Source organism: Mesoplodon bidens, assembly GCF_964165515.1.
Source record: "Mesoplodon bidens genome assembly, chromosome: 10".
NCBI classification, from domain to species: domain Eukaryota; kingdom Metazoa; phylum Chordata; class Mammalia; order Artiodactyla; family Ziphiidae; genus Mesoplodon; species Mesoplodon bidens.
Genome location: NC_138172.1, coordinates 85,512,120 through 85,524,979, shown reverse-complemented (window position 1 = coordinate 85,524,979; position 12,860 = coordinate 85,512,120). Strand labels below are relative to the sequence as shown.

The 12,860-nt window shown below is 40.0% G+C and overlaps 1 protein-coding gene across 3 annotated transcripts in view; it reads left to right on the top strand.

Moving 5' to 3' along the window:
* CARMIL1 (capping protein regulator and myosin 1 linker 1) overlaps positions 1 to 12,860 on the top strand; it is a 317,704-nt gene that overhangs the window by 130,312 nt on the left and 174,532 nt on the right. For all 3 annotated transcript variants that reach the window (XM_081245158.1, XM_081245157.1, XM_081245156.1), the window contains exon 5: positions 8,772 to 8,893. In XM_081245158.1, coding sequence (XP_081101284.1) covers positions 8,772 to 8,893 — 122 coding nt within the window. The remainder of the gene's footprint in view (positions 1 to 8,771; positions 8,894 to 12,860) is intronic.

Genomic DNA, 12,860 nt, shown 5'->3' with positions numbered 1-12,860 from the left:
TAACTTTGTTCTTTTTCAAAGTTGTTTTAGTGATTCTAGGTTCTTTGCAATTCCACATGAATTTTAGACTCAGCTCAGTTTCTACAGAAAGGCCTGCTGAGATTTTCATTGGGATTATATTAAATCTATAAGTCAGTTTGGGGCGAATTGACATCTTTTTTTTATAACATCTTTATTGGAGTATAATTGCTTTACAAGAATTGACATCTTAAAAAAATGGAGTCCCTTATCCAAGAAAACTGTATTTCTCCATGTATGTAGGTCTTTTAAAATTTATCTCGGTAGTATTTTGTTGTAGCTTTCAGTGTACAGGTCTTATATATCTTTAGTAAGATTTATTTCTAAGTATTTCATGGTTTTTTTGATGCTATTATAAATGGTATTGTTTTAAATTTCAATTTCCAATAGTTTCTTTCTGACAGATACAAAAACAATGGATTTTTGCATTTCGATCTAGTATCCTGCCACCATACTATACCCATCTGTTCCAGCAGCTTATTTTTTTTAATAGATTCTACCATTACTTACGTAGATGATTGTGTTGTTTGTGAATAAAGATTGTTTTACTTCTTCCTTTTTCCATATTGATGCCTTTTATTTCTTTTTCTTTTTTTAATTTTTAAAATCAATTAATTTACTTCTTTTATGGCTGCTTTGGGTCTTCATTGCTGCATGAGGGCTTTCTCTAATTGCGGTGAGTGGGGCTACTCTTCATTGTGGTGCGCAGGCTTCTTGCTGCGGTGGAGCACGGGCTCTAGGTGAGCGGGGCTTCAGTAGTTTCGCACGTGGGCTTAGTTGCTGCGCGGCATGTGGGCTCTTCCCGGACCAGGGCTCGAACCCGAGTCCCCTGCATTAGCAGGCAGATTCTTAACCACTGTGCCACCAGGGAAGCCCTTTTATTTCTTTTTCTTGCCTTATTGCCGTTGGGAGACATTCCTCACGGGTCTTTCACACTCCTACGTGTCTTGCTGAGTATGCCAAGAATTCAGTGCTGTGACTGCTCTTTACCCAGGTTACTTCTCAGGGTTATGTTTGCATTGAGCCGCCTTGTGGGATGATGGGATGTTCCCCTTCTGAACAAAGAGCAGGCTTGCTCACCATTTACTATGAAAATCAGATTACCTAAGCTCAACAGTTCCTTTTCCGTAAGCAACCCACTGTGTGTGCAGGCATGTCTCTGAGCCCTCCGTGTCACCCTGTGGGACTTTTGGGGAAAGGAGGAATCTAAGCAAACATGATGCTAATGCCTTTGCTGTGCCATGAATGATAAAGTCTTTTGTCTCTGACCCAGGAGTCTCTTGTCTCCTGCCAGCATTCATGAAACAGCAACAGACTAACTTACTGGCTTGTAAGTAGGGTAAAAATCAAATCTGAAACCCTGACAACTGCACTGGCTAATACCTCCAGTACAGTGCTGAATAGAGTGGTGAGAACAGATACTCTTGATTTACTTCTATCTTTGAGAGAAAGCATCATTCTTTTTCCATTAAGTGTGATTTTAGCTGTTGGTTTTCATAGATGCCCTTTATCTGGTTGAGGAAGTTCTCTTTTATTCCTAGTTTGCTGAAAGTTTGTATTAGGATTTATTGTTGTATACGATTATTGTGTGCTTTTCTTTTCTTTTTTCTTTTGTTAATATGGTAAATTTTATTGATTTTTCAAATATTAAATCAACCTTTCATTCCTGAGATTAACCCCACTTGGTTCTGATGTATTGCTCATTTTATATATTGTTGGATTTCATTTGTTAAAATTTCGTGAAGGAACTTTGCAACTATGTTAATGAGACTTATTGGCTGTAATTCTCTCTTTCTCTCTGTCTTTCGAAATGTTTTAATCTGCTTTAGAGCAATCATGGTATCATGGAATGACTTGGGAATTAGTCCCCCCTCTTCAATTTTTTTTAGAAAATTCTATGTAGTCTTGGTGTTAATTCTTCTTTAAATGTTTGGTTGAATTTCCAGTGAAGTCATCTGGGCCTGGAGTTCTCTCTTAGGGAAGGTTTTTAACTACAAATTCAGTTTCTTTAATAGGTATGGATACATTCATATTTTTTTTCTTGAGTGAGCTTTGGTAGTTTGTGTCTCCTAAGAAATTTATACATTTCATCTCAGTTGTCATTTATTGGTATAAAGTTGTTCATAGTATCCACTTTTGTTATCCTTTAAATATCTGTAGAATATCATTCCTGATATTGATAATTTGGTTCTTCTCTGTTTTCTTTTCCATATCAGTCTGGCTAGAGGTTTATCAATTCTTTTGATCTTCTCAAAGAACTTGCTTTTCGGTTGCATTAATCTTTCTCTGTTGATTTCATTGATTGTTTTCTATTTCATTGATTCTTACTCTGATCTTTTTATTTCCTTCTTTCTACTTATTTTTTTTTTTGGTTTTTAAAACTCTAAAGAAAATGTGTGTGTGTGTGTGTGTGTGAGAGAGAGAGAGTGTGTGTGTAGTTTGTTGATAGCATTCGTAAAAGAAATTGTCAAAATCATCACTTTATGTTGATTGAGATTACATACAAATCCTTGGAACTTTTCCATAGTTCATCTTACAGCAATGTTTTGTCCTATGTTTTATTATTCTCCAAGAACTGGAGTTTGGAAGAAAAATTACAGCACCATATATTTGCCCAAATGGGCAAACATATGCAGGAGTGAGTGATAACTCATGAAGGCTGACATAACCAGGGCCTTCTTGATGGTCTTAATTCAGGAATGTTTATGTTTATGATTTCGGGGTTGGGATGGGAATAGAAGGGCACTATTGAAATGCCAGTGCCAAGGTTATATTCAGAATATGATTAGACTGTGGTATTTAATTATGAGAAAGGATGTTGATATGGCAAGACTAATTTTCCCATGTGGCTGCTGGAACTGCTCTTACCACACTTGTGGTCCTGTCTCTTCAATATGACCAGCATTCAGAGGAACTGGGTGTAAAGCAAGCTGCCTTAGTCCCATGGAGCTGTTCTGTGGTGGTAAGTACCACAAAAATAGCTCTACAACATGACCTCAGTTTGACTTCGTCCCATGGCACGGACCTGGGAAATGAAATTAGTATATAGTGAAACAGTGGTACTACTTCACAGAGGAGCTAGCGGTCCAGACCCTCGGAATACGAGTCACTTAGTGGTATTCAAACTTTTCTGTTTCAAAATTGCCTATGGTGCTTTTTAAAAATACTGATGACTCAGCTATTGGGTTTAAGACAGGCTACAAGGATGTATTATACTACATGGCAAATATAGCCAATATTTTTTAATAACTATAAATGGAGTGTAACCTTTAAAAACTGAATAAAAAATCAAAAAGATATCGATACATCCAGCAGCTCCACCCCACCCCCCTGCCACACACACACACTTTCTCTCTCTCTCTCTCACACACACACACACTCACTCACTCACTCACTCACTCATGACAGTTAGGCTTCGATATGTCTGGGGAGGGCATTTGATTCTGTTGTGTCCCAGAGGTTGAGAATGAATAACCTGTGTAACCTCAGGACCCTTGATGTCTCTGGTTTTGATTTTTTCTGATGTGAAATCATAAGGATGATGGTGTCTGCCCGTGGCACTTGCAGTCTAGCCTTGATTAGAACATTTTTTTTTCTAATGTTCTCTGGGGTTTATTAACTTCTCTGTCATTGCTATTTTTATCATTATTTAATTACAGTTTGTAAATGCCAATAAAATGCCAGGGGGTATACACATTTCATGGTATATGAGTGAGAGTGAGTGAATGTGTTACTGAGTTTGTGAAGTGTGATTTTACTATTGCACTTTTCCTCTTTCTTATGAAAATGGGGGAGACCTTCATCTTACTTTACAAGTCTCCTTGCCATCACACTTTCTGGTGTTCAAGTTCTCTTGCTGTCACAGTCAATAAATAGAGACCAACAGTTGTGTAGTTTTATAGTTATAGAATTTTTGGACCTTTATTGTACAATGGAAGCACTTCCTAAAAATTTTTTTTTTAATTATAAGTTAATTATTTGCTACGTCATAGAATGATTTTGGTAAACCACCCCTGGCTGTTTTTGTTAGAAGAAAGAAAACCACTTTACAGATCTGTTGGCTGGGGTTTAGTAAAAAGTGCTTTTCTTGGACTTCCCTGGTGGTGCAGTTGTTAAGAATCCGCCTTCCAAGGCAGGGGATAGTGGTTCGATCCCTGGTCTGGGAAGATCCCACATACCATGGAGCAACTAAGCCCATGCGCCACAACTACCAAGCCTGCGCTCTAGAGCCTGTGAGCCACAACTACTGAGCCCACGCACCTCAACTACTGAAGCCCCCGCGCTCTCGGGCCCACATGCTGCAACTACTGAGCCTGCGTGCTGCAGCTACTGAAGCCCGTGGGCCTAGAGCCCATGCTCTGCAACAAGAGAAACCACCGCAATTAGAATTCCACGCACCGCAACAAAGAGTAGGCCCCGCTTGCTGTAACTAGAGAAAGCCAGTGCGCAGCAACGAAGACCCAACGCAGCCCCCCCGCCCCCAAATGCTTTTCTTAAAGGTTAGTCAGGTGGTTCTACCTTAAAACAAGAGGCAGAGTGGGCTTGGAAACTTGAGTCTTAAATAGGATACTAGGACTTATATCGCTATTATTTTAAATGTGTATTGGTGGTCATGAATTATGTTCTGCTAGGTGTCTAAGCAAAAATTGTTTCAAACATTCTATTTTTCCCCAGCTGAAATAGGAGGGAAAGAGATATTTGAGAGGGAGTTCTTTTTCCTGATGAAATGATTTACTGTGTTGGTCTCACCTCTATCACTTTGTTGTAATTCTTTACATTATGCAAAGGTGGTGACACATTATGCAAAGGTGGTGACATATTATGCAGGGCTGGATGAATGCTTTTATGTGAAGTTGAATTTAAAGACCTCATTGCTTCCCACCTGTCACCTTTTCTTCTTCCGTGTCATTCTATTCAATCCTGTGCAATTAAGGATGATTAGGTGTTAAGATTAAGTGGAATTAGAATAAGCTAATTACTAATTACTCGTACCCAAACTGTGAACTGAATAGATGCACTAGATGTGAAGAAAGAAGAAGTACCTTATAGTGGAAAATATAATTACCTGTGGTGGGAAGGTAGGGGGTGGGGTGTGGAACATAGATAAGGTGGCTGCATCCCAAAGTATCTGGCTTTTTAAAACATACATTCACCGAGATAGGTGCATATAAAATATCTGAGCCTAATTTCATAAAGCAGTTTTAGTCTTACTTAAGACACCTCACTGAAGTGTCATATCAGTAAATACCTCCAAGTACAATAATGCTTGCTGCCTTTTTGGGGGTAAATATCTCTTGGACCAGCTTCTACAAGACCGGGGCAATCTTTGTCTAGAGAATTTCAAAGGCAGTGCCATTAATTCCTTGAGGAATGAATGTGCTGAGAATTAGGATTAAAAAATGTTTTTTATATAGGGACCCAACTAACTGGTACAAAGGTGGTATGTATTAAATACCTGTTAACAGATTCCTCTAGGGGTACTTAGGAAGAAGTAACATTTTAAGGACTCAAATCACTGAAGTCTTTTTCTTTGATCTCATCATTTTGACAAATAAATTGGATTGCTCTTTCTTTTAACATAAACACTTTGAAAGACAGATTATTTTTTTTTTAATTCAGCTAATCGTAGGACAACCTAAAGCAAATCTAAAAGCTTCTTTGTCAATCCAGTTGGCTAGTCGCACATTAAGGGTAGTGTTTCCCCATCATATTTTTGTACAAATTAAGTAACAACAGGAGGTAACTGTATAAGGATATTTTGATTCAGTGATCATCAAAAGGATTGAATTGTACATGAATATTTTTGAGATCCAAGATAATAAATAGTATATTTTTTTAAAAGAGTGATTGAAGTCAGTTCTTTTTATTTGGAACGTGTTTATAATCAACCTATCTTCCCTTTTGTGACCTGCCCTTTTTATCAGGTTGTTTTATACTTATTTGTAGGACTAGCTATATGACCTCAGTTCAGCATTTTTGGACATCTCCAGCAGTTATTATAGGAATGAGTCTCTGCCTAGCATGAACTTTATTACTTTGTTCCCTTTGTATAATCCTTTCCAAGTATCCTGTCTTCTTAGAAAAGTTGAAGCTTTTATAAGCACTTGATTTTTCTTTTGTTATCAGGCAAAAGGTTTTGCCATTTTATTTAAATATCTCATGATGTGTCTTTTTTTTTTTTTTTTGCGGTACACGGGCCTCTCACTGTTGTGGCCTCTCCCGGAGCACAGGCTCCGGACACGCAGCCTTTGTGACCGTGGCTCACGGGCCCAGCCACTCCGCGGCAAGTGCGATCTTCCCGGACTGGGGCACGAACCCGTGTCCCCTGCATCAGCAGGCGGACTCTCAACCACTGTGCCTCCAGGGAAGCCCGATGTGTCTTGTTTTGAAAACACATTTTACAGAAAAGTGACTATTGGGTTATCCTCCGGTGCTCACTGAAGGAGGTATTCTTACTTACGCTAGATGCTAGGGATATGACAGAGTTTGTAAGTCAAGACGAAATCTTGGTTAAAGGAGAACTCACCTGCAAATGTGGCTATTCAGTTACCATCACCGGGGGGGTTGTGGTGGTGGTCTGTTTGAATCTGCAGTTTGGCCCTTAGAAACTTGCTTCAGTTTCTGGACGTTTCTGACAAACTAACCACCCTCTACCCAAACAGTTCTTTCAGTCTTAAGGTTAAGAGCATTATTTTAAGGAAGTGCTTCTTAAAAAGCTGGTATTGTATTAGTATATATCAGCGTGAGTACAGAAGTTCCCCCTTATCCACAGTTTCACTTTCTGTGGTTTCAGTTACCTGTGGTCAACTATGGTTGGAAAATGGAAAAATCCAGAAATAAACAATTCAAAAATCTTAAATTTCATGCTGTCCTGAGTAGCGTGATGAAATCTTACGCTGTCCTGCCCCTTCCCACCCAGGACTTGAATCATCTCTTCATCCAGTGTTTCCCACCCGTTAGTCATTTAGTAGCCAGCTAGGTTATCAGATCTACTGTTGTGGTATTTCAGTGCTTGTGTTGAAGTAACCCTTATTTTACTTAATAATGGCCCCAAAGCACAAGAGTCATGACATTGGCAATTTGGAAGTGCCAAAGAGAAGCCATAAAGTGCTCCCTTTAAGAGAAAAGGTGAAAGTTCTTGACTTAATAAGGAGAGAAAAAAATTTGTATGCTGAGGATGCTAAGATCTATGGCAAGAACGAATCTTCTATCTGTGAAATTGTGAAGCCGGAAAAAGAAATTTGTGCGAGTTTTTGCTGTTGTACCTCAAATTGCCGAAGTTATGACCACAGAGTGTGATAACTGCTTAATTAAGATGAAAAAGGTATTAAAGGAAATCATCCACAAAGTGAAAAGACAACCTACTGAATGGGAGAAAATATTTGCAAATGATATGACCAATAAGGGGTTAATATCCAACATACATAAACAGCTCATACAACTCAACATCAAAAAAACAAACAACCTGATTAAAAACTGGGCATAAGACATGAATAGACATTTTTCCAAAGAGGAAATGCAGATGGCAAAAAAGCACATGAAAAGATGCAAAACATCGTTAATCATCAGGGAAATGCAAATCAAAGCAACGAGATACACCTCATACCTGACAGAATGGTTGTCATCAAAAAGAACACAAATAACAAATACTGGTAAGGATGTGGAGAAAAGAGAGAACCTGTGTACATGATGGGTGGGAATGTAAATTGGTGCAACCCCTGTAGAAAACAGTATGGAGGTTTCTCAAAAAAACTAAAAATATAACTACCTTATGATCCAGCAGTTTCAGTCCTGGGTATATATCCTAAAAACCCAAAAACACTAATTTGAAAAGACACATGTACCCCAGTGTTCATAGCAGCAGTATTTACAATAGCCAAGATATGGAAGCAGCCTAAGTATTCACCAACAAATGAATGGATAAAGAAGATGTGGTATGTGTACACACACACACACACACACACACACACACACACACGAATACTACTCAGCCATAAAAAAGAATGAAATTTTGCCTTTTGCAGCAGCATGGTTAGACTTGGAGTGCATCATGCTAAGTGAAATAAATCAGAGAAAGACAAATACTGTGTGATATCACTTACATGTGCAATCTCAAAAATACAACAAACTAGCAAATATAACAAAAAAGAAAGACTCACAGATATAGAGAACAAACTAGTGGTTATCAGTGGGGAAGGGGAAGGGGCAATATATGAGCGGGGGATTAAGAGGTACAACTATTAGGTAGAAAATAAGCTACAAGAATATACTGTACAACACAGGAAGGAATATAGCCAATATTTTTATAATAATTATAAATGGAGTATAAACTTTAAAAATTGTGAATCACTATCTTGTATACCTGTTACTTATATAATATGTACATCAATACTTCAATTAAAAAAATGGAAAAGGCATTAAATTTATACAGTAAGATGTTTTGAGAGAGACCACATTCACATAAATTTTATTATAGTGTATTTTTATAATTGTTCTATTTTATTATTTGTTAATTGTTGTTAATCTCTTAGTGTGCCTAATTTATAAATTAAACTATCACAGGCATGTATGTATGGGAAAAAACAGCATATATAGGCTTCGGTACTATCCGAGGTTTCAGGCTTCCATTGGGGGTCTTAGAATGTTTCCCCACGGCCAAGGGGGGATGGCTGTATATAGTTTACATTATTTAAAATAAAAAAATTGAAGGAATTGGACTCATTATTAAGCAGTGTCCAACCTGGTTGTTGCAGATGGTTGTGGAAACTGAGAAGTGCAGCATCTCCCTGAAGATGGCATCACCTGAGGACGTGAGTGAGGTGCTGGTGCACATCGGCACCAGCCTGCGGAAGATCTTCCCTGGCTGCTCCCCAGTGTGAGTTCTCCCGTGGGAGGGTGAGGAGAGCAGAGACCTGGTGTCTCCCTCAGAATGAAAACAGGCTTCCTCTTGCCCCTTCACTTGGTTCCTCTCTCATACTTTCTTCTTCTCTTAAACATAACATGTTAAAACCCTCGCTCAAACCTTTGTGTTTTGTCTGAGATTTTCTATATGGCTGCTCTTTATTTTTATTTATTTCTATTTCTTTATTTTTTGATTCAATTTGTGTTTTTTTTAAACATCTTTATTGGAGTATAATTGCTTTACAATGGTGTGTTAATTTCTACTTTATAACAAAGTGAATCAGTTATACATATACATGTGTTCCCATATCTCTTCCCTCCCACCCTCCCTATCCCACCCCCCTAGGCGGTCACAAAGCACCGAGCTGATCTCCCTGTGCTATGCGGCTGCTTCCCACTAGCTATCTACCTTACGTTTGGTAGTGTATATATGTCCATGCCTCTCTCTCACTTTGTCACAGCTTACCCTTCCCCCTCCCCATATCCTCAAGTCCATTCTCTAGTAGGTCTGTGTCTTTATTCCCATCTTACCCCTAGGTTCTTCATGACCTTTTTCTTTTTTTCTTAAACTCCATATATATGTGTTAGCATACGGTATTTGTCTTTCTCTTTCTGACTTACTTCACTCTGTATGACAGACTCTAGTTCCATCCACCTCACTACAGATAACTCAATTTCGTTTCTTTTTATGGCTGAGTAATATTCCATTGTTTATATGTGCCACATCTTTATCCATTCATCCGATGATGGACACTTAGGTTGTTTCCATCTCCTGGCTATTGTAAATAGAGCTGCAATGAACATTGCGGTACATGACTCTTTTTGAATTATGGTTTTCTCAGGGTAAATGCCCAGTAGTGGGGTTGCTGGGTCATATGGTAGTTCTATTTGTCGTTTTTTAAGGAACCTCCATACTGTTCTCCATAGTGGCTGTAACAATTCACATTCCCACCAGCAGTGCAAGAGGGTTCCCTTTTCTCCACACCCTCTCCAGCATTTATTGTTTCTAGATCTTTTGATGATGGCCATTCTGACTGGTGTGAGATGATATCTCATTGTAGTTTTGATTTGCATTTCTCTAATGATTAATGATGTTGAGCATTCTTTCATGTGTTTGTTGGCAATCTGTATATCTTCTTTGGAGAAATGTCTATTTAGGTCTTCTGCCCATTTTTGCATTGGGTTGTTTGTTTTTTTGTTATTGAGCTGCATGAGCTGCTTGTAAATTTTGGAGATTAATCCTTTGTCAATTGCTTCGTTTGCAAATATTTCCCCCCATTCTGAGGGTTGTCTTTTGGTCTTGTTTATGGTTTCCTTTGCTGTGCAAAAGCTTTTAAGTTTCATTAGGTCCCATGTGTTTATTTTTGTCTTTATTTCCCTTTCTCTAGGAGTTGGGTCAAAAAGGATCTTGCTGTGATTTATGTCATAGATTGTTCTGCCTATGTTATATGGCTGCTCTTTAAAGAGCTGGAGTGATGAAGGGATTTGGCAGTCCTTTAACCTCAACTCCTAAGACAAAAACAGAAGCCTTTTTAATGTAACCTGAGATTTACCCTAGTGTGAATTTTACTCACAGCTATTAGCAGAATGCCAGGAGCTGCATGCTTTGAAAGGAAGGCAGTGAATATTAATGAAGAGTGAGAGTGCTTCATTTTCCTTATTTTTTTCTGTTCAGTAAGAGGAAACTTAAAAAGCCAAAACTGAACATCAAAATTAGCCTCTTTCATTTTCCTCTCACGTTTCTGGAATACACATTAAGGATATGAGTACATTTTGTCTGTACATGTCCTCATGTGTTTTTTTTTTTTTAATTAATTAATTTATTTATTTATTTTTGGCTGTGTTGGGTCTTCCTTTCTGTGTGAGGGCTTTCCCCAGTTTCGGCGAGCAGGGGCCACTCTTCATCGCGGTGCGCGGGCCTCTCACTGTCGCGGCCTCTCTTGTTGCGGAGCACAGGCTCCAGACGCGCAGGCTCAGTAGTTGTGGTTCACGGGCCCAGCTGCTCCGCGGCATGTGGGATCCTCCCAGACCAGGGCTCGAACCCGTGTCCCCCGCATTGGCAGGCAGACTCTCAACCACTGCGCCACCAGGGAAGCCCCCTCATGTGTTTTTTTTTTGTCAAGCATTTTAAACCAGGATTCTGTGCTTGGGTAACAGAGTTTGAACATAGGGAATGTGTAGCTTGTTGGAAAGGGGGAGTTAAATTGGCTGAGGTGGAAAGGCAGAGAGATCCTCATGTCAGAAAGCTCCCTAAAATAATAGCGCATATTCAGAATACCTTCCTGATGGAAGGAGATGATACACAGCTCGCCGGAAATCCCTGCTGAGGAGGCCACGAAACCTCCCATAGAGCACAGAGATGGGTAGCTGTGTGCCTTGGCTGGTGGGGGCCGGAGGGGAATTCGGGGGACTGTTGTCCTTCATGGAATGTGTCCCTACACTGCTGCCGCCTGTAAATTAGGAGGCAAAGCAGCAGGAAAACCCGGCCTTCGTGTCTTTCAAACCTTTTTGGTGAGCGGAAAGTGGCTCCTGGGGGATAGGAGCTTCTCTTCAGTCTCTTCGGCTTCAGGAGACCTGCTTGGTCCTTCTCACAGCTCCTCCCTGGTCCCTTCCCTCCCGTCACACACCACAGTGGAGGGGCTGGCCCCGTGCTTTCTGGCTGCTCAGAAAGGGCTTCCTCCTTCCTGAAGCTGAAGTCACCTTGTACTGCTCTGAGTATCCAGGTAGATGGTTGCCGAGGGAGCTAAGTGGTCCCAGCCCCGTCCCAGCCGAGTGGAGGGGGAGCCGGGGCTCCATCTCCAGGTCTGAGGTGTCTGAAAGGCCAGCTGTCTCTGGTCTCGTGTGTGTGGAGGGGACGTGAGGGTCCGGACTGGTGGTGGGATGAGGTGAGGCATGGCAATGGGGAAGTACCCAGAAGCAAAACAGTCTCAGGAATGCTTTCCGTATCATCCCTAGAGCCGCCAGAGAACTGTTCGGGGTAATCGTGAGTTAGCAGTAATTATAGAACCCATTTTCCTGAAACTGCACTTGAGTAATGTGACTTTGGACACAAGGTTCCTTCCAGAGTGTCCTTCCTTTCATTCCAAATCAACACCGATGGAATAAGAAAATTATTAAGTATAGCCTTATTCAGGAAGGGCTTATAAGACCCTCAGAGTGATAGTTAGAATATCTGTTTTCTTTAAAAGGCAACTTTGTTTAATACTCTAGGAATTTGTCGTGGGGGGGAGATTATCGGTTTTATTTTTGGTTTGGATTCTCCCATTTTTTTTTCCTGGAGAAAGTTGTGTACGAAAAGTGTTTTCTCTTTTATCTTCCATTTAACTTCTTGTTAAAATGTTTAGGCAGCAAATACTAAACCACAAGTCTTAAATAAGCAGCTCCATTTCTAGAGAGGCAGTTACCTCTAGAGAGATTTCTAAATCCATGACCCTCCACCTCACCCTGATTTTCATTTCTGTCCCCCAGCTGCTCATCAGGCATCTCCACAAGGATGTCACCATGCACCTCACACTTCATATGTCCCAAACAGAACTTCTTACTGTTTCCCCTAAAACCTCTCCGTATTGGATATTCTATCTCAGTGAGTGGCTTCTTCATTTATATAGTCTCCCAAGTGAAAAGCTGAGCTGCTTTGATTTCTTGTTCCTTACCTGCCCATCTAATTAGTTGCCAAGCTCTTTTGCTTCTGTCTTAATAGCTCTTTGGTCCTTTGTCTTTCTTCTCACTTGCCCAGTGCAGCATCTTTCTAGCTAGTTTCTCTGTCTCTAGTTCTTGCCCTTCCAACTGATCTTCCGTACTGTCAGCAGAATTATCTCTCCATAATTCACATAGTGTCTATTCCTTGCCTAAGCTCTTTAATGGCTATCCTTCCTGATAAAATCCAAAATGTGTAGCCTGGCATAGAAAACCACTGCCGTCTTGCCCCATAGTCCAGCCTG